This window comes from Papio anubis, chromosome X, assembly GCF_008728515.1.
Source record: "Papio anubis isolate 15944 chromosome X, Panubis1.0, whole genome shotgun sequence".
In the NCBI taxonomy this organism is placed as follows: domain Eukaryota; kingdom Metazoa; phylum Chordata; class Mammalia; order Primates; family Cercopithecidae; genus Papio; species Papio anubis.
This window is the reverse complement of record NC_044996.1, coordinates 60,362,486-60,389,887: the sequence shown is the minus strand read 5'-3', so window position 1 is coordinate 60,389,887 and position 27,402 is coordinate 60,362,486. Positions and strand designations below refer to the sequence as shown.

Genomic DNA, 27,402 nt, shown 5'->3' with positions numbered 1-27,402 from the left:
ATGTATGTCTCATATATTAGAACTGGAATAAAAGTTTGTGAAATGAGTGACTCACTCCTTAAATGTTGATTCAAGAAGCAAGAAGATGAAGTCCGCATATTGTGATATTGTGTTTAATATGTAATTTGTTACCCAAAATGTATTCCATTTATCACTGATATTTGGCTATTCATTTTTCTTATTTAATTTATATATAGATTGCGGTTTTAGAGTCCACCAGGCATAGACTTAAAACTAATCTGGATGATCAGTCCTATTGAGATGCCAAATTTAAAAACCAGCTTGCAGAGAAATAAACTGGTTTCAAATGGGAATCATACATGCTTTGTAATATTCGTGGCAAATTTCACTTTCTATAAATTTGTATAGAAAATATTCTACAAATTTCACTTTCTATAAATCTGTACTGATGCAGAGGAACTGTAAATGAAATGATAATTTTTGTCCAGAAGACTTTTTAAAAGATCTTTATTGAATCATGTGACTCTGCATTACTGACAATACACATTACTCTCTTGCCAGACAACTAAAGAGATTGATGAGTCAACCATTAGTTCATCCGTTAAGGGACCCAACTGTCTGATTGAAATTTTTGATGTAACTCAGACTACTTTATTTCTACTTCATAATGCAGTGTATACCATAGTTATTTATTATCCTCCATTACACATTTCTGCAACTTCTCGCACATACTCAGATGAATTATGCCTAAGATTGGGATGTAGGATCCTTTATTTTTCCAGAGACCAATGCTTATTATAGCTGTGAAGATTAACAAGCCACTTCTATATTGCTCACCCTTTTAGAATTTTTTATTTTTATCTCAACATTTAATTAGAAGAATGTCGAAACATACAACTAATTTGAAATAATTTTACAGTGAATACTAGTATACAGACTTATTTGTTTCTAATGCTAGTTAACACATAGTGACTTAAGAAGAACACACATATTTATCATCTCATAGGTTTTGTAGGTTGGAAGTCCAAGCACAGCATAACCGAATTCTTTGTTCAGGGTTTCATGGGGCTGAAATAAAGGCATTGAAGAGGACTGTGGTCCTCTGGGATCAGAATCCTTTCACAAATGCGCTAGTTGTTTTCAAATATTATTTTCTTGCTGTTGGAACACAGTGGTCTCCATTTACGTGCTAGCTATAGTCTGGGAACAACACTCTGTGTCTATAAGCCACCTGCAGTTCCTTGATGCATGACTTTCAACATAGGCAGCACAAGACATGGATACTTGTTTTCTTCTAGAACACATGCTCTGCATCTCTCTGAGTTCCTTCTCTTTGATCAGCTGGAGAAATCTCTCTGCTTTTAAAGGACTTGCCTGATTAGGAGACCCAGCCAAGTTAATCGACATTTATGCCATATAATGCCACATTATCACGAGGGTAATGTCTCATCATATTTATAGGTTCTACTCACAAAGTACAGGGGGTTATACAAGAGTGGGGATCATTGGGTAGAGCATCTTAGAATTCTGCCTGAAACAATGCACTATCTATATTCTGTCATTAACATTCTTCACAGCTTCGTTAAAATATAATTAGACATATGATAAAATTTATATATTACATTTTAAACATCAAAGCTTGTATTTTAAAATAAATTTTTACATTGTTAATAATTATTTGGTCAACCTTCCCAATCATAACATTGGGATTATACTCAAATATATGGCTGTGCTAAGGGAAAATTTTGCAATTCTGTTTTCAGAAGTTGTGGTAGAATAAATTACTGGGGTTTTTTTTTTTGTTTTTTTTTAACAGTTTACTTTTCTCGATCACTTAAAATTTGCCTGATAATTATTAGAACTATGTCTCTGTGTCTGACAATCGCAGTTTAATGCTGGCCTGGGTTCTTTTTTTATGAATCTCAGCAAAAATTTTGAAATTCTAAATGACAATATAGTTTGTATATACATTTTTAATTCAGGTTACACTGTCTCAGAAGAATGTTGCTTAGTATATATTCATGTGGTGATGCACAGGGACTGATATTAAAATAGTAATGATAAAGTTGCACTGATTTAATGGTATGCATTTAAATATAAATGAGAATAGTGGTCCAAGTAAATTCCATCATATTTTGAGCAGAGTTATTATAAATTAGGGTCAACTTGCAAGAAGTAATAAAGAAGACCCACTGGCTTTGATGTTTATTGAAGGCATATGTAAGTGACTATAGTTCTTTAAAAAATGTGAAGATACACATCATATAAAGTTCTTTTCTTAAACAAAGTGCTAAATAAAATTAGAGACTGAATGAATGCATCAACAAAGAAATGGTGTGCAATGACTTATGAAAAACAATATATTCTCTTCAATATATCTGATCTTGTCACTAATGACTCACATGAAAGGTATGCTGCAATGAAGTCCGACTAAAATAGTTCTCCTGATGAGAACTTTCCAGTTTCTTGGTTAGATATTACTTTATTTTCCACTTTTAAAAATTGTCCCTTGTCATTTCTTTAAAGCCCCGAGCATGAGAAACAAAATCTATTTACTAAGAGCTAATCATTTGTTAAAACTGCAAAAAGTGGACATTTCTCTCAGTGGATGTCTGTTACAGCAGAAACAGTGATTACAACCAATATATTATGCCCCAGACATGACAACATGTTGGCTTCTGGAAATTCTGCTTTTCCTTGGTTAGTTGCTTTGGAACTCAAAATAGTTTACATTGTAATTTTTATTGAACCAATTCTAGATTTACATGATGTTTTAAGGATAAAACAAAGAAATCCCCTGGATTTCTTACCTGTTGTCTAAGATCTTGCAAAAGTACAGTATAATATCACACGTACACTCATTTGTGTATATGTGTGTATTCAGCTCTGTACAATTTTATCACATTTATATGTTCATGTATTCACCACCAGAGTCAAGATACTGAACATACTCGGGAAGCTGAGGCAGGAGAATCCCTTGAACCCGGGAAGCAGAGGCTGCAGTGAGTTGAGATCATGCCACTGCACTCCAGCCTGGGCAACAGAGTGAAACTCCATCTCAAAAACAAAACAAAACAAAAATGGATACTGAACGGTTCCATCACCAAAATGACCTCTCCTGTTGCCCTTTTATAACCATACTTATCTTTTTCTCATTACCCTTCTTTATGCCTAACCTCTGACAACCACTAATCTGTTCTCAATTTTTATAATTTTGGGATTTTAAGAATGCATGTAAGCCAGGCATGGTGGTACACACCTGTAGTCCCAGCTATATGGGAGGCTGAGGTAGAAGGATTGCTTGAGCCCAGGAGTTTGAGGCCAGCCTGGGCAACATAGTGAAACTTGGTATGTAGCATTTCGGGATTGGCTTTTTCACTCAGCGTAATTCTCTGGAGGTTCATTCAAGTTGTTGTGTGCATCGACTGTTCATTCCTTTTTATTACTGGGTAGTATTCCATGGTATGAATGTACCACAATTTGTCTACCTATTCACCTGCTGAAGGCCACCTAGGCTGTTTTTAATTTTTGGTTATTATGAATAAAGCTATGAACATTAGTGTACAAAATTTTGTGTAAATATGAGTTTTAATTTCTCTGAAATAAATGTCCGAAGGTGTACTTGCTAGGTCACGTTTAGTTTTGAAACTGCCAAATTGTTTTCCAGAATGTCTGTACCACTTTATTGCCATAAGCAATGTATGCGTGATTCATTTCTCTGCAACCTCTCCAGCATTTGGTGGTATTATTATTATTATTATTTTTAAAGTTAGCATTCTGATAGATATATAATGATATCTCATTGTGGATTAAATTTGCATTTCCCTGATGGCTAACCCTGCTGAACGTCTTTTCTTGTGCATATTTGCCATTTGGATTTTCTCTTTGTTGAAATAGCAGTTCATCATTTTGTCTATGTTCTGACTGAACTGCTCTCTTTTTTTTTTACTATTGAATTTTTAAAGTTCTTTATGTACTATAGATATTATTCCTTTTTTCAGATATATGAATTGCAAATATTTTCTGCCAATCTTCTCACAGAATCTTGTAAATCATAAGATTTCATTTCTAATGAAATCTAATTAAGCAATTTCACCTTGTAAGCATTTTGCTTTAGGTCTCAAGTACAAAAACACTTTGCCAAACCTTAAATTCTGAAATTTTAAAAACTATTTTTGTAGACGTTTTATAATTTTACACCTTACATTTAAGTTAATTTTGAATTAAGTTTTGAATTAAATTTTAAATTAATTTTTGTGGAAAGTATGAAGTTTAACTCAAGGTACATTATTTTACTTATAAATATCCAATTGCATCAGAAATATTTACAGAAAATGATACCCTTCCTTCATTGAATTACTTTTGCACCCTTTTCAAAAATTGGTCAGACTTTTGTGAGAATTTATTTCTGGGTAGTCTACTTTGTTCCAGTTATCTATGTTTCTATTCTCTTGTCAGCACCTCACTGTCTTGATTATTGTAGCTATTCAATAGGCCTTAATGTAAGGCAGAGTGATTCCTTCCATTTTATTCTTTTTCAAAATTGTTTTAACTATTCCAGGACATGTGCCTTTCCATATAATTTTAGAATAGCTTATTTATACTTCCAAAATAACTAAAGTTGCTTTAGTAGTGGGAAAAAAGGTCTTGATACCCCCAATAGTAAGTTTGACCTTCATCTAAATTAAACCAGATTTTGTTAGAGCATTTTTAATGATATACTTTAGTTTTGGCTTATGATATCAAGGGTTGTTCACATAGCCCACTTTAAGTTTTTCTATCTCTCCGTAGATGACTAGTTATAAAATATTTTGCTTTCTTCTATTCTTTGCTTGCAATAATTACTTCCTGGCGAGACGAATGTGAATAAAGGGTAGGAATTAAAATTTCTGTAATCACTTAATAATTTGGGTCTACAGTTCGATTGAGAGTTTAGACATATATCCAAAGAAATTATTCTGAATTATCTATTAATCAGTGCATCCTTAGTGCTGACAAGGCCACTTTCTAACAATAGATCTAATCATTTCAAGATGAGCCACAATTAGAATGAATATGATAAAGAGCTCATAATCTGGGCCAAGAATCTGATCCCATGAGCCTAAGATAGAAACCTCTGTTTCACTACTGATTTAACTTTAAGGGGCATGCGTTAAGTCTTGTGGCTCTGGAGATTTATAAATGTTTAAAGCCTTTAATGAACCTAGCTTTTTTACTTTTGGACAGTAATCACTAGCTGAATAAAATGTTTTATTTTTTAAAACACATTTTTTGTGCTTTAGGCAAACTAGATGAGTATTGCACAATTTTCTGTAATTAATTTTCACAAGCTAGTGATTCACCTGGGACCCCAAAGCAAAAGTTTTCCCACTCACAGTCTTTTACTGCCATTCAAAGCACTTTTATACATATCAGCAATTAATTGATCTTCCTTAAGTAATTTTTAGTAGCTGACTTGGTCAGTAGATTGTAAGATTGTTTCTTTTGGAATCATAGTATTCTCAAGGTTTCACGTAGTACATAATTAAAATAATGATTGTCATCATAATAATAACCAGAATTTGTTACTACGGGACTATGTGTTGGTACTTTATTGTGTTAGTTCAATTAGCCCTTACAGCCACCCTTTCTTATACTCACTATTGTCATTGGTGTTTTACAGATTAATAGACTTAAGAACAAGGTAGTTGGAGTAATTAAGTAACTTTTCCATGGTCATAGAGTTAAGTGGTAGAACTGGGTTTTGAGAGAAGCAGTCGGCTTCCAAAGTCTGCAATCTAAAGTGCTATGCCTATCACACAATAGATGCTCAATAATATTTGTTGATTGAGAAAATTCCATAATTAAAGTTCCCAAAGAAATACAACTCTATCATTTTTCCAAAAGTACCAATGATAAATAATTAATAGTAAAAATAAAAATATCCTGAATACAGAGCTCTGGTGCGAATAAACTCAGCCAGGAAGATCAATGGAACCATCCAGTGTTTTATGTTGAATTGGAAACTGAAAATAAGAGCTTCAGTATGATAAATTGGGAAAAAAGGAGATCTATATGATAGATTCACAAAGAGTATATATGTACAAGTTTAAAATATTTTAAATACTTTAAGAGCTAAATACTGGGAAGATGCCTGAGGCGGATGAGCTTCTAGGGGAATGAAATACCTTTTTAAATAAAGCTCAGACCCTATCTTATGCAGTTTTAATGTAAGCCTTTGATAATTCAAGATGTCGTGGATCACTCAGGAGGAGTGCTTTTATTTCTGTATTATGGAAATCTGGCAGCATGATAGATATTGGAGTTGAGTTGTGGTAAATATTAAGTTGCCCCTTGAAGTAATGCTCATTGCATATCCCAGCTAAAGCTGTAACTAAATATTTATAAATTATTCTGAGAGACAAAATTATACAATGATACCTCTATTAATGAAGAAAAAGTTGCCAAACTATTTTGACATCACTATACTCTTGTCTCTATTCCCTTAAGGAGACTCTAATCTCTGTGAGGACAAAGATGACTATGTCTATTCTGACAATCCTTGCATAAGCTACCCTGGTGAATGAATAAATGAATGAGTAACTAGCCTGGTGAATGAATGAATGGGTTAGAAATGGTGTAGGAGACAAAAATTTATCCTAAGCTGTAGATTTCCCAGCTTTGACACATTGGGCAGTCCCTCCTACATGAAGTGGGGATAGGTTGTTAAACCTTGGCCTTTTATCCACACGAAGGATGGTCTCCTTACATATGATGCACCTTAATTAACCATGTAGAAAGTGAGTAGAGACCTAAAATGGTTGAACTGAAATATTTGTCAATTGTACAATTTAATAGTTTAACTACATTATAAAAATAGACTGATTAATACTAAAACTGATTAATGGATCCATGTTAGGGGCTGGCCATGTTACTTGCATATTTTAAAATACTGAATATCCTAACAGTGTAAAGCTAATTGTAAATTTTGGGGGGAAATTAACTTAGAGAACTTCATGAGGTAAATACAAATGTAATTGCATAACACTAAAATTAATTCAAATGCCTACACTGTAGAAACATATCGGAATGTTCTTCCGGTAGCATAGATAATCATTTAATTACGAAACGACGTACCATAGAGGTTACATAATATTCATCTACTCATAATTATTCATGCATATTTTCCATCGTTTTCATCATCTAACTTACTTATTCATAGGTATTGGGGCATATTGGACATGAACTTCCAGTAAGTATAATATTTATTTTGTACATATTTATATCTAAGTTATATAACAACAAGTTGTGGTGAAAAGATTTTTTTTTTTTACTTTTTTTTTATTGTTGTTGTTCTGAGACAGAGTCTCTCTCTGTTGCCCAGGTTGGAGTGCAGTGGCACAATGTCAGCCCACTGCCACCTCCACCTCCTGGGTTCAAACGATTCTCCTGCCTCAGTGTCCCCGGTAGCTGGGATTACAGTGCCCGGATCCATGCCCGGCTAATTTTTGTATTTTTAGTAGAGATGGGGTTTCACCATATTAACCAGGCTGGTCTTGAACTCCTGACCTCAGGTGATCCACCTGCCTCAGCCTCCCAAAGTGCTGGGATTACAGGTGTAAGTCGCCATGCCCGGTCTGAAAAGATTTTTACATACTTACTTATAGTCAACGTGATTTTGGCAAATAGTAGAAATCTCTGTTTCTCATTTTCAAAACTGCAAAAGTAGGATATTTACTATGATAAAATGCTTAAAAATAAGTTCAGATAACATATATTAAATATCTAACAGAATGTCTGCTTCAGAGGACACTTAAAAATAGTAGATGCCCAAAATAGTTGAAGTATAAGAAGAAAGAAAGGAGGAATAGAGAGAAAGAGGGTTTTATATGACCTTCAAAATGACCTCTAAAGATAGAAGGTGTATGTTGTTGTTATCCCTGTTTTACAGATTAATAATCTGAGATTCAAGTACTTGCTCAGTGTCACACAGCTCTTTGATCTTTTAGAGTACTGCCAGCATTTTATTTATCTGCCCATGATAACACTTAGAATGTTATCTTGTAATTATCTATTTCGGCTTCTAGTCAATTAAACTCTGAGTTCCTCTAGGACAGAAGCTTTATTGCATTCATTTTCTATGACTTAAAAAACTTGTACATAGTACCAAATAGGCTTTTGTAAAATGCTTTACTAATGAAGAGTAATCTGGGACTGTAGCCTGTATTTGGCTATTTAAAGCCTGCTACTTCTTCCATGTATCATGCTTACTTATTCATCTCAATTCTCCAGAAACTTACATATGACGCAAAACGAAGTGATTTGTAGTCAACAATCTTTGAAGACATTAAAAATGAATAGATTAGTTAACTGATGGAACAACCCATTTTCTGACTCTTTTGCTGAGGTGGAAGCATGTCTCTTTGGTTATTTGTATTGTTTTCTAGGACTGCCATAGCACATTACCACAAAGTTTGGTGGCTTAAAACAATAGAAAATTATTCTTTCATAGTTCTGCAGGCTAGAAGTCTGAAATCAGGTGTCCTCAGAGCTGTGCTCCCTCTGAAAGCTCTAGTTAAGAATTCTTCCCTGTCTTTTCCAGCTTCTGGTTTCACTGGCTATCCTTGGCTAGTAATTGCACCACTCCAGTCTCTGCCTCCATTTTCACATGGCCTTCTTCTCTTCGTGTGTCGGTGTCTGTCTTTTTCTTATAAGGACATCAGTCATTGGATCTAGGGATTCCTAAATCCAGGATGATCTTATCTCTAGAGTTTTAGCTAATTACATCTGCAAAGACCTTATTTCCAAATAAGGCCACACTTTGAGTTGTGAGTGGACCTGAGTTTTTGGAGGGCACTATTTCACCCTCTGTAACTATTGTGCGTTATTTCAGTTTATAGTACTGAGACAGGTTTAGTGAAACCTGACAACAGTTTAGTGACACCTGACAAACATCAAAATAATGAATTCAACTGGAAAAAAATGAATGGCTTTATCTTGAACTTCACGTTTCTTAGGTGATTTGAAATAAAGTTGACAATTCCCCAGAAAATGCACTGAAAGTGGAAATTCAGCATGGAATTGCTAGAGGAGTTTGAAACAGGGAGAATATAGTAGCATCAACTAAGAACTCAGGAAAAGTATATGATAATTCCAGAAGACAATATTTTTCCCACCTAGGAAATAAACAAGAGATGGTACCAGGTATCAGACAATTGTAAAAACTTCTCAATATGTTATAAGCTAGGAAATATTAACTTGAAACTAAATCTTCAGGGATAAATCAAAAGGAACACAGCCACATTCTAGGTTCAAGTCAGTATCAGAAAGTTAGTTATATATATAACCACTCTTTAATTAAAATTACTATAATAGCATTTTACTTTCACTTAAGACACATACTAATGAAATAGTAACATAATTTTATTTTTTTCTTTAATATAGACAAATCATAAGTGTACATACTTATTGGGTACATGTGATATTTTGATACATGCATGCAATGTGTAATGATCAAATTAGGGTAGTTAGGATATCCATCACCTCAAACAGTTGCCATTTCTTTTTGTTGGGAGCATTCTAAATCTTCTAGATATTTTGAAATGTTTAATAAATTATTGTTAACTATAGTTACTCTACTGTGCTATCAAACATAGATTGAAGGAATAAGTTTTAGTTATTTTATTTTATTTTATTTTTTTGAGACAGAGTATCACTCTGTCGCCCAGGCTGGAGTGCAGTGGCACGATCTTGGCTCACTGCAACCTCTGCCTCCTGGGTTCAAGCAATTATCTGCCTCTGCCTCCTGAGTAGCTGGGATTACAGGCACCTATCACCACCCCCGGATAATTTTTTTGTATTTTTAGTAGAGACAGGATTTCACCACGTTGGCCAGGCTGGTCTTGAACTCCTGACCTTAGGTAATCCACCAACTTCGGCCTCCCAATGTGCTGGGATTACAGGCGTGAGCCACTGCACCCGGCCAGTAATTCTACTTTTAAATACCCTTTTGTCTATCATGGAGTTTGATATAAAGGCAAGCTTTTAATCTTTTTTTCTTGTCATATATGTGTGTGTGTATATATATGTGTGTGTGTATGTGTATGTGTATATATATGTGTATATATATATGTGTGTATATATATATATGTAGAGTTTGTCATACTATCATCTAATATGAAAACCAGATATTCACAGAATTAAACAGTCTTGAAGCTATTATATTTTTTAAAAATGCTTTCCTTCTAGTAAATAAGAAAGATCATTTGTATTCTGTTGTTTATTCTCGTAATCACTTTATTGCTTTTATGTTCATTGTGCAAACATCTACAAGCTTTAATAGACACAATACACATTCCCAGTCAGATTTTCACATACCACAAGAGTGACACGTTAAGATGATCTGTAATTTAAAGTGATGTTGGAGCCATTTGCATAGATCTTTAGCAGCAAATAAAGGTATCTTTATGCAAAATTCAAACTATTAAAAATAAAACATTGTTTCAACTGACATGCAATATTTTCAGAAAGCAGATGTGCCTGTCACATTGCTTTTGTTACTAACACAGTAAAGAATGTTTCAGAGCCAGAGTAGGGTTTTGAATAAGCCAAAACAATTATGTGAGAATAAGGTGCAATTGTACTCTAATTCAACTGTGTCTCCTGCTAAGAAGCTGGGAATTTGGCAGTATTCATAATATTCTGTTTCTACATCATTTTGAAAATATTTTGTTCCTGTTCAGCTTTGTTAGATGGACCCTAGGATCCATTTTGAGAATAGCATTGTTTTTTATCCCCTTTAAATTGGCTTTCATTATAGTACTTTATATAATCTGCATGTTCCAATTCAAAGATGCAGTATTCATAAGAAATAATTTCAAGTAGACTTAATCAAATTCTCTTAATTTGTTTAGTCCTTGTCCAGTAACTGCAATATCATTGTCCCATGATATTGTGTCTCTTCTTCCAATTGTCTGTTTTTCAGACTTTAACGGTGATATACAGTTGTTGGGATTTTAATAAATAATAATTTGATAATCTTTTTAAAATTGTCATTCACTTTTACAGAGAGAATTTCCTTATTTAAAATGTGTGTTTCAAATGATGGGTAAATTCATATTAGGTAATGAATAATTTTTCAACCCTTTGAAAGAATGAGTTTGGCACTTTTTTGACAAGTGTCACTTCATATAGTAGAATAGTTATGCTACATAATTGTATTAATATAATTAAACCAATTTTGGATACCTGCATATATTCTTTAAAAATACTTGGATAGGGATAGTTAGTTTTGAAGTATAAAGTTAATGAGTTAAAAATAAATTACTTTGTTGGTGAGGATATAGAGAAATTGGAAAACTCATATACCATTGGAGGGAATATGAAACAGTACAGTTGCTTTGGAAAACCGTCTGGCAGTCACTCCAACAATTAAACACAGAGTTATCATATGACCGAGCAATTCCACTCCAAGGTACATAAACAAAAGAAATAAAAAGATACGTTCATTCAGAAACTTGAGATGCATATTTATAGTAGCATTATTCATAATGGCTAAATGTGCAAACAACTCAAATGTCCATCAACTGATGAATATTTAAACAAAATAATGTGTGTGTGTATATATGTGTATAAAAAATATATATATATGAATAACATTTAGCCATAGAAAAGGAATTAATTACTGAAATATGCTACAATATGGATAAATCTTGAAGCTATTATGCTAAGTGAGAGTATCTAGTCACAAAAGACTACCTATTATAGGACTCCATTCCTATGTGCAGAACAGGGAAATTTATAGAGATGGAAATAGTAATTGTTTAAATTTGGGAGTTGAGAAATGGGAATATAAGGGGTGATAGATCAAAGATATGGTGTTTCTTTTTGAGGTGATGAGAATGTTCCAAATATTGACCGTGGTGATGGTTACAGATATCTGTGAATATAGTAAAAACACTTTGAATTTACCCTGTAAGTAGGTGAATTGTATGGCATGTGAATTGTGTATCAGTAAAGGTGTTAAAATAAATTACCATTAGTAGTAGCTAGCACATATATAACTCTTACAAATGGCAGCTACTGTTTGAGTTAATTAATTTATTTAATGCACTTGACAAATATTCTGAAGTAGGAACCCTTATTTCTCTATTGTACACATTATAGAACTAATGCAAAAGGGTAACACAGGTAAAGTGGTAGAGCTAGGAGTTCAACCTAGGTAATATGGTTCCAGAATTTATGCTTGTAACTAAGATTCATAATTAATTATTATACACTGGCTCCAATTATGTATAATTATATAATTAAAGTATAGAGGAGTATAGCTTATTATTTTATTAAGCCTATAAATATTTATTCCAGGTATACTTTGTGCCAGGTACTTCTATAGGCATTGAGGATACAGCAGTATTCCAAAATCCAAAAGTAAAAAAAAAAAAAAATCCTTCTGCTATGGAGCTTAAATTCTTAAATTTTTAAGACTATAAACTTTAAAATTGAGTAAATTTGGTTTTAAACCTCAGCTCTGTCCCTTGTAAGTAAAGCAACTAGGTAAGTTTCTGAACCTCTTTGATCCATCTTTTTCCTACTTGTAAAATGAGAATAATAATTTACCCACATCATAGGGTCAATGTAAGAATTAAATGAGATGTTACTTGTAAAGCATTTACTTAAATGCTTAATAATCTATAAATACAAGGTGATGATGGCAATGGCAGTGATGACTGTATTATCAATGCTACTGTAATTGTCACCATCATTATTATCATCATTATCATCAATAAGGGTAGTTAATGCCGTGGATGTAGTGCCTCCTAAAGTTTGTTTTAATAAGATTACACAGCTACTTGGGTGTGGAACCAGGACTAAAAATTGAATCTTCTGATATTGAATGTCATGTTATATTTATTGTTATAAAGATACTACACAATTTTTATGCTAGCCTCAAATTTAACAAGAAAATAATAAGACAATAGAAATACCTAGGTGTATCCTGATAAATTTGTTATTTTAAAGAGGTCATTTACATTTTAGAAAGAAAATAGTCAATAAGCAAACGTTGAGAATAAAATTTAGGTTTATTGTTATTTTTATTACATTTACCAGTGTCTTTTCTTTACAACCACCAGCACTCTAAGTTGATAACTGAATAAAGTTCTGAAATATAATGTCTACCCAAACAAAGTAAACTGGGTCATGATACTTATATTTATTTAAAAGAAGTAAAAATTAAGTTGGCTTTAAGTTGTAATATTTTTCCTCAGTCATAGGACCTATGTATTTAATTTTCAAGTACAGGTTGGAGGAAGGTATTCCACATGGAATAACAACCCGACTTCACAAGCTTCTAGTTTGTCATGTTACACACACACACACACACACACACACACACACGCACGCACACATGTATGCGCACGTGTATATGAAAAGCTTTCTTCTCTAGTTTCATCTGTTCATTAGACAAATATGTATTGAGGATTTTCTACGTGTTCACAGTGATAAATATTTTCATTTTGACCATGACATTTAGAAAATGTACCATAACACTTCCAGTCCTGCATAACACTGCCAACATCATTTTGATAAGTATTTTTAGTTAAATCTTGACCATTATTGGACATCTCAAGTTGATATTGCACCGGGTTCAGTGAATAAATATTTAGGGATGATCTTTTTTTTTTTTTTTTTTAATTGGATGAGGTTTTAGTCAGCTTTTAAAATAAATCTGTGCTCAGTAAATGCATTGTTTCTGGAACGTGTTCTATTCTACTCTGTTTCTACTCAGTCGACAGAGTAGTGACTTGGGATAAACTCTATTGTCTTTATCCTCCAGAAGGTTTCTTCCACTTTCGGTTACCCTTGTTTAGAGACATGAATTCCCTGACTTTCCATTCCCATCTAACTTCCTTTACTCTGACATTAATCTTAGTGGTCAAAAGTCCCTAATGCTTGTGTTCACAAGGATACACACTGTGTAACCAGTAGGAATACACAAGAAAGATGTACTTGAAACCAGAATGAAGATAGCAACTGTGCTTTACACAGGTAAGAAAAGAAAAAAAAAAAAAAAAAAAAAAAACAGTTATAAACGTGGAGACAGGATAAAGAAGGAGCGTTTTGCAGACAGACTGCACAAAAGCAATACTCCTGGATTATAAATCTTTCCTTGACCTCACTCTTCTACATATGGATATGTAGCTTTCCCAGCACCATTTATTGAAGAGACTGTTTTTTCCCCAGTATTTGTGCTCGCCAACTTTGTCAAAAATGAGTTCACTGTAGGTGTGTGGATTTGTTTCTGGGTTCTCTATTCTGTTCCATTGGCTTATGTGTCTGTTTTTTGCGAGTATCATGCTGTTTTGGTCACTACAGCTCAGTAGTATAAATTGAAGTCAGATAATATAATTCTTCTGGTTTTGTTCTTTTAACTTAGGATGGCTTTGGCTCTTCTGGGTCTTTTGTGGTTCTGTATAAATTTTAGAATTGTTATTTCTCTTTCTGCAAAGAATGTCATTGATATTTTGATAGAGATTGCATTGAATCTGTAGACTGCTGTGAATAGTATGAATATTTTAACAATATTGATTTTTCCAATCCATGAACATGGAATTTTTTTTTAATTTGTGGTGTCCTCTTCAATTTCTTTTATTAGTGTTTTATAACTTTCATTATGGAGATCTTTCACTTCTTCAGTTAGGTTAAATTCTGGATTTTTATGTTTATGTGTGGCTATTATAAATGGGATTACATTTTTTATCTCTTTCTCAGATTGTTTCCTGTTGGCATATAGAAATGCTACTGATTTTTGTATGTTCATTTTGAATCCTACAACTTTACTTAATTATCAGTTCAATAATTTTCTTGTGGAGTCTAGGTTTTCCATATATAAGATCATATGATCTGCAAACAAGGTTAATTTGACTATTTCCACTCCAATTTGGTTCCCCTTTATTTCTTTCTCTTGTCTGATTGCTCTAGCTAGGACTTTCAGTACTATATTGAATAACAGTGGTGAAAATTGGCATCCTTGTTGTGTTCCAGATCTTAGAGAAAAGGCTTTCAGTTTTTTTCTCATTAAGTATGATGCTACTTGTGAGTCTGTCATATATGGCTTTTATTCTGTTGAGGTATGTTCCTACTATATCCAGTTTTTCAAAGGTTTTTATCATGCAGGGACATTGAATTTTATCATCTGTTTTTCAGCATCAATTGGAATGATCATATGGGTTTTTGTCTATCATTCTGTTGATACAATGTATCACATTGATTGGTTTGTGTACATTGAATCATCCTTGTATCCCTGGAATAAATCCCACTTGGTGATAACAAATGATCTTTCTTTCCTTTTTTTCCCCAACTTTTATTTTAAGCTCAAGGGTGTATGTCCAGTATATGCAGGTTTGTTACATGGGTAAATGTGTGCCATAGTGGTTTACTGCACAGATCATCTCATTACCTAGACAGTAAGTTCAGCATACGTTAGCTATTCTTCTTGATGCTCTTCATCCTCCCATCCCCAACCGTTTGACAAACCCCCATGTGTGTTGTTCCCCACCCTGTGTTTATGTGTTCTCATCATTGAGCTCCCACTTGTAAGTGAGAACATGTGGTATTTGGTTTTCTGCTTCTGCATTACTTTGCTGAAGATAATGGCTTCCAGTTCCATCCATGTCCCTGAAAAGGACATGATCTCATTCTTTTTTTCCTTTTTTTCCCTCTGCTTTTTTCAAGCAGAAGGAATTTCAGCCTGTGTATTAGTCCATTCTTTCAATGCTATATAGAAATTTCTGAGAATGGGTAATTTATAAGGAAAGAGGTTTAATTGGCTCATGGTTCTGCCAATTGTACAGGAAGCATAGCAGTTTCTGCTTCTAGGGAGGCCTTAGGAAACCTACAATCATGGTGGAAGGAGTAGCCCTTCACATGGCCAGAGAAGGAACAAGGGAGAAAGGAACTGCTGCAGATTTTTATAATAACCATATTTCCTGATAACTCACTATCATGAGAGTAGCACCAAGGGGATGGTGCTAAACCATTCATGAGAACTCCACCCCCATGATCCAGTCATATCCCATCAGCCCCCACATTCAACAATGGGGATTACATGTAGACATGAGATTTGAGTGGGGGCACTGATCGAAACCATATCATTCTGCCCCTGGCCGCTCCCATTTCAAAATAAAATCATGCCTCCCAACAGTTCCCCATGTCTTAATTCATTCCAGCATTAACTCAAAAATCCGAAGTCCAAAGTCTCATCTGAGACTAGGCTAGTCCCTTCTGTCTATGACCCTGTAAAATAAAAGACAAGTTAGTTACTTCCAAGATCCAACGGTCTTACAGACACTGGGTAAATACTCTCTTTCAAAAATGGAGAAATTGGCCAAAAGAAAGGGGCTACAGACCCCATGCAAGTCCAAAATACAGCGGAACAGTTATTAAATTTTAAAGCTCCAAAATAATCTCCTTTGGCTCCATGTCTCACATCCAGGAAATACTGGTGCAAAGGGTGGGCTCCCAAAGCCTTGGGCAGATCTGCCCCTGTGTCTTTGCAAGGTTCAGCCCCTGAGGCTGCTCTCACGGACTGGTGTTGAGTGCTTGTGGCTTTTCCAGGCACAGGGTGCAAGCTGTTGGTGGATCTACCATTGTGGAGTGTGGAGGATCATGGCTTTCTTCTTACAGTTCCACTAAGCAGTGACCCAGAGGGGACTGTGTATTGTGGCTCCAACCCCACATTTCCCCTTTGTACTGCCCTGGTAGAGGCTCTCCATGAGGGCCCCACCCCTGGAGTAGGCTTCTGCCTGGAAATCCAGGCTTTTCCATACGCCCTCTAAAAATCTAGGCAGAGGCTCTCAAGTCTTAACTTCTGCACTCAGTGTACCTACAGGCTTACCTCCATGTGGAAACCATGAAGGCTTATGTCTTGGACTCTCTGAAGCAGCATCCTGAGCCCAATTTAGCTATGTCTGGAACAGGAGACACTGGGATTCAGGGAGCAGTCTCCTGAGGCTGTGCAGTGCAGCAGGGTCCTCACCACAGCCCACTAAACCATTCTGTTCTCCTAGGTCTCTGGGCCTGTAATGGGAGGAGCTACCATGAAGGTATCTGAAATGTCTTTGAGATGATTTCCTCATTGTCTTGGCTATCAACACTTGGCTTCCTTTCAGTTATGCAAATTTCTACCACCAGCTTAAATTCCTCCCCTGAAAATTGAGCTTTTTTTTTTTTTTCCCCCCCCCACATGGTCAGGCTACACATTTTTCAAAATGTTATTCTCTGCTTCCTTTTAAAATATGTTTCAGTTTTATGTTATTTCTTTGCTCACATGTAAGAGCATAGGCTGTTAGAAGCAGCAAGGCAACATCTTGAATGCTTTGCTGCTTAGAAATCTCTTCCCCCAAATACCCCAAATCATCACTCTCAAATTCAAAGTTCCACAGATCGTTAGGGCACAGTCACAATGCTGCTAGGTTCTTTGCTAGTGCATAATAAAGGTAACCTTTGCTCCAGATCCCAATAAGCTCCTCATCTCTGAGACCTCATCAGTTTGGCTATCTGTGTCCATATCACCATCAGTAATTTGGTCACAACAATTTTACAAGTCTCTAGGAATTTCCAAATTTTCCCTCATCTTCCTTTCTTTTTCTGAGCCCTCCACACTCTTCCAACCTCTGCCTGTTACCGAATTCCAAAGCTGCTTCAACATTTTCAGATATCTTTGTAAAAATGCCCCACTCCTAGTACCAATTTTTTGCATGAGTCCATTCTTGCATTGCTATAAATAAATATTGGAGACTGGATAATTTATAAAGAAAAAAGGCTTAATTGACTCACAGTTATGAAGGCCGTATAGAAAGCTTAGTGGCTACTGCTTCTCAGGAAGCCTCAGCAAACTTATAATCATGATGGAAGGCAAAGGTGTAGCAGCACTTCACATGTTTGGAGAAGAACCGAGAGAGAGGAGAAGTTGCTACACACTTTTAAAACAACCAGATCTCATGATATCTCACTCACTATCATGAGAACTGCAGTGAGGGGATGGTGCTAAACCATTTGCAGGAACACCATTTCCATGATCCAATCACTTCCCATCAGGGCCCACCTCTAATAATGGGGATTACAATTCATCATGAGATTTTGGTGAGGACACAGATCCAAACCATATCACCCTTTATCTGTCACAGCTGATAATGCTCTGAGTCTCACTAGAAGCCAGCAAGTGTCAGTATCTCACCCAAGGCCCTTGATGTAGTACCTGGGTATCACTGCTGGTTATTCAGGGCCCAAGGGCTCTTCAGTTAGCAGGTGATAAATGCTGCCTGGATTGGGTCCTTTCCTTCAAGGCAGCAGATACTCTTATTTCCCAAGTTGTGTCCAGAAATATTGCTGAGGAGTTAGGCCCTGGAACGGGTGCCCCACAGCTGTGACAGTTGCTTGTCTTCCTCTGTCTGAACTAGTTTCCAAGATGCAAGACAAAGTCCTCCCCATTCTTCCATCTCCTCTCCTCAAGTGGAAGTGGTCTCTTGTGGAGACATGAGCTGTGTGGCCTGGGGTTAGGGGATCAGTGATGCCAGCTCTCCTTTATCCTCCCCAGCTTGTGTCTCAGTAGGTTGTGTGCCCCTCAACCCACTGTCTCTGGGCCTAATTCAGCATTAGGACTCACCAAAGAGTTGCAGTCCTTATGGCTTAGACTGCCTTTCAAGTTTACTTGAAGACACAGAGTGCTGTAGCTATAGGTGGCGATGTTTGCAGGAACTCAAGTTTGTACCACTAGGATTGGTGATTCCCCTCTGGCTAGGGCTGATTTAAATGCTCCCTCTGTGGGAGGGTGTCAGCTGAGTTTTTTCTGGTTTTCCTTTCTGTTTAAACAAAACAGCACTGAGTTTGGTGCCTCACAATTGCCGTGTTCTCCCTCCTCCAGCACCCAGAGATGCTCTCTGCATCATGCCTCCTCTGCCTGGGGTTGGGGAATGGTGGAGTCAGCGATTCAGGACTGTTTTTTTTTTTCTATTGCTCCAATGCCTCCTTCAGGGATACATAGTTAAAATTAGGTATTATGAGGGCTCATCTGATTTTTGGTTCTCATGAAGGTGTTTTTTCTGAGTAGACAGTTGTTAAATTGTTTTCCTTGTTGGGGCAACTATCAGTGGAATTTTCTATTTTACCATCTTGCTCTGCCTCCACTCTCTCATAACTTATTTTGGACACTACATTCTGTCCCTCTTTTACATTAGTTGCATGCAATAGCTCTGTCAATCTAGAAATTTAGATGCAGTAAGGGAAATATTCACCTATTGGTAGTAAGTGTTAGAATTTATTCACACTAGGAGGTTAATAAGAACATATGACACTCCATGACTAATGTATATTGTGCAAAAACTGAGCCAGTAGACATTCAGATACATTAACTTTTATCCCACTCCTCGCTATATATAATTTAATTTGGACAATTATTTTGTTAATTTAATGTTGCCTGTTCAGGGCCAGTTTATAACTAAGAGTATAAAAATCCATATCTCTACGAAAACAGCAGTTGCTTTTCATCATGTTTTTTTCTCCTTGCAGCATTGATTTTTTTTTTTTTTTTTTTTTTTTTTTTTAGTGTTTCTATAATCAAATTGGGTATCAATTTACCAAGCTACTTGCCTGCTTGCCAATATATTTCTGTACTTTCTTTTCATTCTAATGCTTGTTTAGTAGACATGCACTAGAAGCTACTCATTTGACAGATTGTGTTGTGTCTATGTGGTGCGGATAAATGCAACGACTATTGTGTTAATATTTCCCACGTTATCTATTTTAGGCTTTTCTCAATAGAAATTCTCAAACAAGGGCAAAAGTAGCACAGCATAAGCAATTCTCTTAATGAAAATATACAATTTAGGGAAATAAACACATTCTGGAGTTGTTCTTTTTCAGTAAAATGAGAAGGAAAGGAAATGCTCACCCCAACTTCTTCATTAGCTTAAATGTTGGTTAAGTCATTAACTTTTCGGCCGGGCGCGGTGGCTCACGCCTGTAATCCTAGCACTTTGGGAGGCCGAGGCGGGCAGATCACAAGGTCAGGAGATCGAGACCACAGTGAAACCCCGTCTCTACTAAAAATACAAAAAATTAGCCGGGCGCGGTGGTGGGCGCCTGTAGTACCAGCTACTCAGGAGGCTGAGGCAGGAGAATGGCGTGAACCCGGGAGGCGGAGCTTGCAGTGAGCCGAGATCGCGCCACTGCACTCCAGCCTGGGCCACAGCGCGAGACTCCGTCTCAAAAAAAAAAAAAAAAAAAAAGTCATTAACTTTTCAATAATTCATGAAATAATTTACCAAGATAGATGTGTTTCACATTTTTAGATTTTCACTTTGCTCACTAAAAATTTTAATGCTTTTGGATTGCTTTGTGATAAATGGTGAAACATTGAACATTAATCTATTGTGATTGTGAAAGTAATTTATAATGAAACTAACAAAAAGATCCTTTGTGTTTCTATAAAACAGAAGATTTTTTTTAATGTTATATTCTTAGATATGGTTAAAGTTTTGGTGATGTTATAGTCCTTGAGATTATTTCTTTTGAAAAGTTAAATACTTTGATCTATTGTTTAAGTATATCATTCATAATAAAGAGAGATATAAGTAGTGATTGTTTAAAGACAGAAAAATCCAAGGACACTTTCTTGGAAGAGATTACTCAAGGCATTATCCTCAGGCTATGACTTCACAGAAAATTAAATTCTATCATTCAGCCATTGATGGTTGAATTTAATCGATGCAGAGAGATAATAAGAATATCTTGGGCTAAAAATAAACACTCGAAGTGGAAGGACAAGAAGCATACTTTATTTTCTTGAATAATAGATTTGTGCCTATATCTGAATGCTTACCTCAATTTCAATTTTGTAAACTCAAGTTACATTAAAATGACAGAAAAAAATATACTTTCTTGGTCTGGGAATAAGCCGCTGGATTAAAAAAAAATAAATATAGAGAGAAAGCATGCATCCTCTTACTATGTTGACTCCATTTCTCTTAGTATTTACCCTTATTTCAGATTCACGCCTACCCTCTTGACAATTTTCTGTGATTCTCTGTATTCAAGAAGACTCTACAAGGAACTTTTGCATAACTGTAAAAAGAACGGGGAATTAAGATAAAGATTGCGGAAAACATACTTTTGGGAGTAGCATTAGCTAGACATGTTGACATTTGATTCACTTTTAATTCAGTAATTTAGTTCTCTACAAAGGAGAACGAATCCAAAAGGACAAATGGTCTATATGTTTCTGGTATCTCAAAAAGTAACTTAACCTGTCTCCTGAAAGTGGTTGAGGGAGAAAAAGAGTCTTAAATAAAATGAAAAGAATGACTTCCATGATGGTATTAAAAAAGATTTAGTTGAACAGAGTTGATTTAAGATGCCCCTATGAACAACAGAAACTATTGATTTAAAATTCAGCAATAGTATCCCGATGCTGTATAAACATTTCTTATGTTTACCCCCAAATCATGAATTTTCAATGAGCCTAGCTTTTCTTGTTTCAATTTAAAAATGTGTTTATGTTTGAAATAAAGACACATTCATTAAAAATGGATAGAAAATAAGTGACATCATAACAGAATATCTAATTGGAAGGGTGCTTTTTCTTGGTTAATGCATAAGTCAGCTAAGCATATATTTTTTATGCCAATTGAAATTTGTATGTGGCTCTTCATGTTTTTGCACAAAATTTACAATGCTGTTACATCCCTTTACTCAAACCACTGAAGAATGTAGGAGATGAAAGTAGCTTCAGCAGAAAAACAAAACTGTGTACTATTGCACTGGGAATGTTGACATGCTTTTTTTTTAAAAAAAAAAATGTATTTGCAGTAACCAAATTTGAGCTAATTTTTGTTTTTGTTTTGTTTTATTTTCCTTTGCTTCCCTTGCTTCCATTTTATCCTAAATCAGCGGAAATCTGAAGGGAAAGGAGCAGGAAAGGTAAGACTGCAAATTTCAAAGAAAATTGATTTTGAAATGTTGTGTTTATACTGTGTGAAGCTACAGTAGTTAGTCCGTGGAGTTAAAACTGTAAGTACTTAGGATAACATATGTTATGGTTCTACTTTAAAAGAGTCAAGCTGAGCTGTTTTCACATTTTGTATCACACAGTTCTGGAAACAATTTTGAGTCTCATTTTATTTTATTTTCCCCCAATACTTTCTTTTCCCACGATGCCAAAACAACATACTGTTGACAGCATCACTTTGTGAATGTTCTGATAATACAGTTATTTTATGATAAATGCTAGCAATAAAAAAGGAACCATTTTAGTGTTAATTCACATTTTAGCAGTGACAGCAGAAAGTTAGTGAATACAAATCATGATATTTGATAGGGTCACAGAGAAGAATTATATAACTAAACATGGTTAATCAGCAAAATGATGATCTCAGAGAAACTAGACTTTGGAATGTCATCCTTCAATGTGAAAATTTTAAGTTCTGCTCAAGTATAGGCTGGTGCAAAAGTAATTGTGGTTTTTGCCATTAAAAGTTACTGTAAAAACCACAGTTCCATTTGCACCAACCTAATGTATATGAACAGTTCAGTCTTCTAGAAAAATTTATGTTTCTATTGTTAAACAAATAAACTATCTCATACATATTGTTAAATAACTTCACTAGTTAAACTGCACTACCACTAAAAATAAAGTTTTCCAGTTGTTTATTAACATTTCTTTCCTAGCATTTATGCCTTAGTTTCTTACTATGTTTTGAGGTTTAAATAAATGAATTTATCTTAATTTCTGATGGAAGACATTTTGGATATTAAATTCAGTAAGCCTTAAATGCTATCCATATTAGGCACCAGAATCTTACCTTTGCTGTTGCTAGGTTAAATATATATAATTTTAAAGATAAATTATCTTATTCTAGCTTAAGAGACTAAACTTTATGTTTGAAAAAGCACTTGCCAGAGAATGGTCTAAGCTATGCCGGAAAGTAATCTGTTCACCGTAGATGTCTTTATCAAGTGTGAGAATTAATGGAAAATGGAGTTTGAATACAATGCCAAAAGGGATTTTCATTAATGTTTGAGAGATAAACTAAACTAACAGCATCAGAGAGTTGTAAATCAATATATCTTTCGGAGTGCTTTCAAATGCCTATCTGAATCACACTGAGTATCAGTGTGGCCTTGGAGTGATGAATTTTTGAAAGTCAGCTCCTCCCAGAAGACAAAAGTTCATAGACAAGATCTCCAATTAAAAGGAGGGAAGCAAGGGTAGTAAAATGTCACTGGCTGCTACTATGTACGGTGTGATTATATGTGTGTGTGTGTATAAAATATGTGTATATATATTATATTATGTGTATATTTAGAGAAAACGAGAAAGAATGAAAGAGAGAGGAGGTCTACAGATTTTGGGATTTTGTGTTCTAACATTCTTAACCATTCTGGTGAATTTGGAAATGAACTTGTGGCTCAGTTAGTTCAACATTGAAATTTTGAAGAAGATTCATATTGGAAATATTTTTCTAGCTTAGTGAATGTAAATAAGGACATGTCTTTGTTTTAAAAGTTAGGATCCTGCATATGGAAGTCTGGGATGAACCCATGTTCCAGGTCAGGAAACTCCTAAGTCATGACATTTCAACATAAAACACTTCAATATGTAAATAATCAATAGAAGGACCAATGGAAAAAGAGGTTCTTAGTGAAGACAATTTTTTTTTTTTTTTTGGTCAAATAAAACAAATCTGGACAGACATAGAGAGAGACTTTGTTCAGAAGAAAGAATACTGCAATAGGGAGAAGGTTATGACTTTAAAAATCTGCAAGGATCTCAAAATTCAACAGAAAAGGCTTTTCTTTATAAGGTCAAGAAGGTCAAGCAAGCAGAGATAAGCAGAATCTTTTTTGGAGGTAGGGCATGGGGTATTGCTCTGTTGCTCAGGCTGGAGTGCAATGGCACGATGGATCACAGCTCACTGCAGCTTTGAACTCCCGGGCTCAACTATTCCTCCCACCCCACCTCCCAAAGTGCTGGGATTACCTGTGCGAACCACCGCACCCGGCCAATAAGCAGAATCTTTAAAGAGGAAGCTGGACCAACAAGAGAGTGGGCTCAAAAGTGTCTGTTGTTACCTGATTTCCTGAGAAGCTAATGATTGGGACATATTCCACTTTTTTTAGTGGTTGCTCAGGTTTGGTGTCAAGCCAAGCTCAGGGGCCTGTGGGAAAGCAAAAAACCTGACAAAATTTGGGTGAAAACAAAGCAAAGGGTTAAAAATGGGCAACTGTGAAAGTTTATTATTTTTTTCAGTAGCTTTTTTATAATAAAGTAAGCATAATAATAAAAAAAAGAAAAACATACGAATCTGCTTACTCTGTTCCAAGGGCTCTATGTTTGTGCATGTGTGTATACATATACATATGTGTGTGTGTGTATATAGGTATGCATACATATATATAGGAATGTGTATACACACATATATATATATACAGTTAATCTTCACAATAATCCTTTAGGCTATTTTACAAATGAGGAATGGTGATACATTGAGCTTAAGTGGCTTGCCTAAGGTTACAGAGCTCACAAGTAGAAAAACCAGGGTTTGAATTCAGGCAATCTGTCTCCAGAAATTCTCTCTTTAAAAAGATAACAACTTGGAATCGTAAAATAAATAATCCCTTTATTTTAAAATAGTGTTTTTATTGTGTTTTAGTAGTAACATTTAATATACTTAACATTATAAATACGCTAAAGATGTTTCTGGAATAGTAATTTTTAAAAAGTTATTTCCGTCAACTACAATAATGCTACAGACCCATCATTAACTCATTTTTACTAGTCTATATACATCCCATACATTGCCTAATATAATATGGTTAACGTATACTATGGAGATTAGGTCTGTACTCTGGTGTCCTTTATTTTTGGTTCATTGCATTTATGTATACCTTTTGAAGGGTATTTTGGATATTAAATTCACGAAGCTATAAACTTTAAATATATTAAGTGTCAGAATATTCATTAACTTGAGATTTATTGCAAATGTTTCTATAAAAAGTTAAATTAATTTCTTGAACTCCTGAACTTCACCTTTTTAGTCTTTTTATGAATTATAAAATATGGCTTTTATGTTCAGTTTAATTCAGAGTATGGGAAAGTATAAGGTTCTTGCATTTGTAAAAAACTAAGGCAACACATTATCTTAGCTAAGAATGAAGTATCTAGATGAATTCTTTATCTTTTAGTGTCTAAAACATCAAAGAAGAAGATAATTTCTCAATGATTTCTCTAGATTTAAGTGTAAATGACTTCAAAGTACTCACCAAATAGGACCTATATTTGGATTTGAAATCAGAGGTTTAAGTTACAAAGATAGACACTTTTTCTACCCCCTCTTAAAAGATTATGTTATATTTCATAGATAAGCTAGTGGTAATCACAGCAGAAAAAAAGGAAATGCCACATGTCATAGTTCATTCATTCTTTAACCAGTTGGTATCCATGTGGCTAATTACTAATTAGGAGGAAGAACAGATTTCAACACATGGCCACCTGTGATTGAATAGTGTAAGCAGTACTTCTTTTCTTTTCTTTTTTTTTTTTTTGAGACGAAGTCTTGCTCTTGACCCCAGGCTGGAGTGCAATGGCACGATCTCGGCTCACTGCAACCTCTACCTCCCAGGTTCAAGCAATTCTCCTGTCTCAGCCTCCCGAGTAACTGGGATTACAGGCGCCTGCCACCAGGCCTGGCTAGTTTTTGTATTTTTAATAGGGACGAGGTTTCACCATGTTGGCCAAGCTGGTCTCGAACTCCTGACCTCAAGTGATCTGCCCACCTCAGCCTCCCAAAGTGCTGCGATTACAGGCATGAGGCACCGAGCCTGGCCTACTTATTTTCAAGTAAAAAAAGAATTATAATTTTTTGAACCTTGTTAATAGTTTTAAAAATTTCCTTGCATGAATACAAACTGGTCTTTTTATTCAACCTACCAGCTTTCCCTTGTTTAACATTAACCTGAACATTCATGTAGACATTTTTTTCAAGATCCCTTCCCAGTTTGGCTTAGCCTGAGACTAAATTGCCCTTAGGGTTTTCACAAACGGCCAGTCTTGTTAAAGAGAATGTTCACCAAAGTGCTAAACTGAATATGGCAGAAACAGAACTGACTGAGATTCTCTGAGGAGTATATTTCTGATTTCTTTATATCTGCCTGAGGTAAATTAAAAAGCGGATTCTTTTAGGCTCACATAATGGATAACAGAAAGAGTAGCTATAGTAACGAAGCAAGTAAAAGCAAATCTGTCCATTCTCTGTCATTGGCCAGATTACTGGCATTTGTGTAGTTATTTGCTCCAAGGCTACATAAAGATGAGGGGGCCAATGAAAATGTTTGATTCAACATATATTAAAATACCCATTTTGCTGGTGTCTCCAAGGTATTTCTTCATCTGCTGTTTTGTGCAATAGTACAGATATGTTTGGAGGTTCCTGCTTCCGAAATTCTCCTAAAAGCATAATTTAGAATTTTGAATGCAGAATGGCACTATCTTAGCTCATTTTCTTTTTTTTTTTTTTTTTTTTGAGACGGAGTCTTGCTCTGTAGCCCGGGCTGGAGTGCAGTGGCCGGATCTCTGCTCACTGCAAGCTCCGCCTCCCGGGTTTACGCCATTCTCCTGCCTCAGCCTCCGGAGTAGCTGGGACTACAGGCGCCCGCCACCTCGCCCGGCTAGTTTTTTGTATTTTTAGTAGAGACGGGGTTTCACCGTGTTAGCCAGGATGGTCTCGATCTCCTGACCTCGTGATCCGCCCATCTCGGCCTCCCAAAGTGCTGGGATTACAGGCTTGAGCCACCGCGCCCGGCCTTCTTAGCTCATTTTCTGTTGCTATCACAGAATACCACAGACTGTGTAATTTATAAAACAAGAAATGTATTTCTTACAGTTCTGGAGGCTGGGAAGTCCAATATCTAGGTACCAGCATCTGCTGAGGACCTTCTTGTTGCATCATAACATGGTGGAAGGCATCACATGGTGTGAAGGCAAGCGTGTGTATCAGTTTAGGTGTCTCTGGTACTTATAAAACTACTAATCCCAGCATGGGGGCCCTACCCTAATGACTTTATCTAATTCTAATGCCCCCACAAAGGCCCCACCTTCCATCATGTGTGAATTTGGAGATTACATTTCTAACACATAAAATTTGGGGGACATATACAAACCATAGCAGTAACATTGAGATTTTTTCAGTTATCTAAATAAAACAAATTCTAATGGCATGTTTCTGAAGAGATACATTCTCATATCTTATTTTAGAGAAGGATTATTTTCCCACTTTACTATTTGGAGTATTATGATCTAGCAAATGCATGAGGCTAAATCTGCACGATTATAAATACTATTTCTTTTGTTTCTTTTGCCAGTTTTCCATACTAAACATTCAGTTTAGTGTTATTAGTTTTTTTTGTTTT

At 35.4% G+C, this 27,402-nt stretch overlaps 1 protein-coding gene across 2 annotated transcripts in view; it reads left to right on the top strand.

The window, feature by feature from the left end:
• PCDH11X (protocadherin 11 X-linked) overlaps positions 1-27,402 on the top strand; it is a 790,467-nt gene that overhangs the window by 427,081 nt on the left and 335,984 nt on the right. For both annotated transcript variants that reach the window (XM_021933048.2, XM_021933047.2), the window contains one exon: positions 21,886-21,915. In XM_021933048.2, coding sequence (XP_021788740.2) covers positions 21,886-21,915 — 30 coding nt within the window. The remainder of the gene's footprint in view (positions 1-21,885; positions 21,916-27,402) is intronic.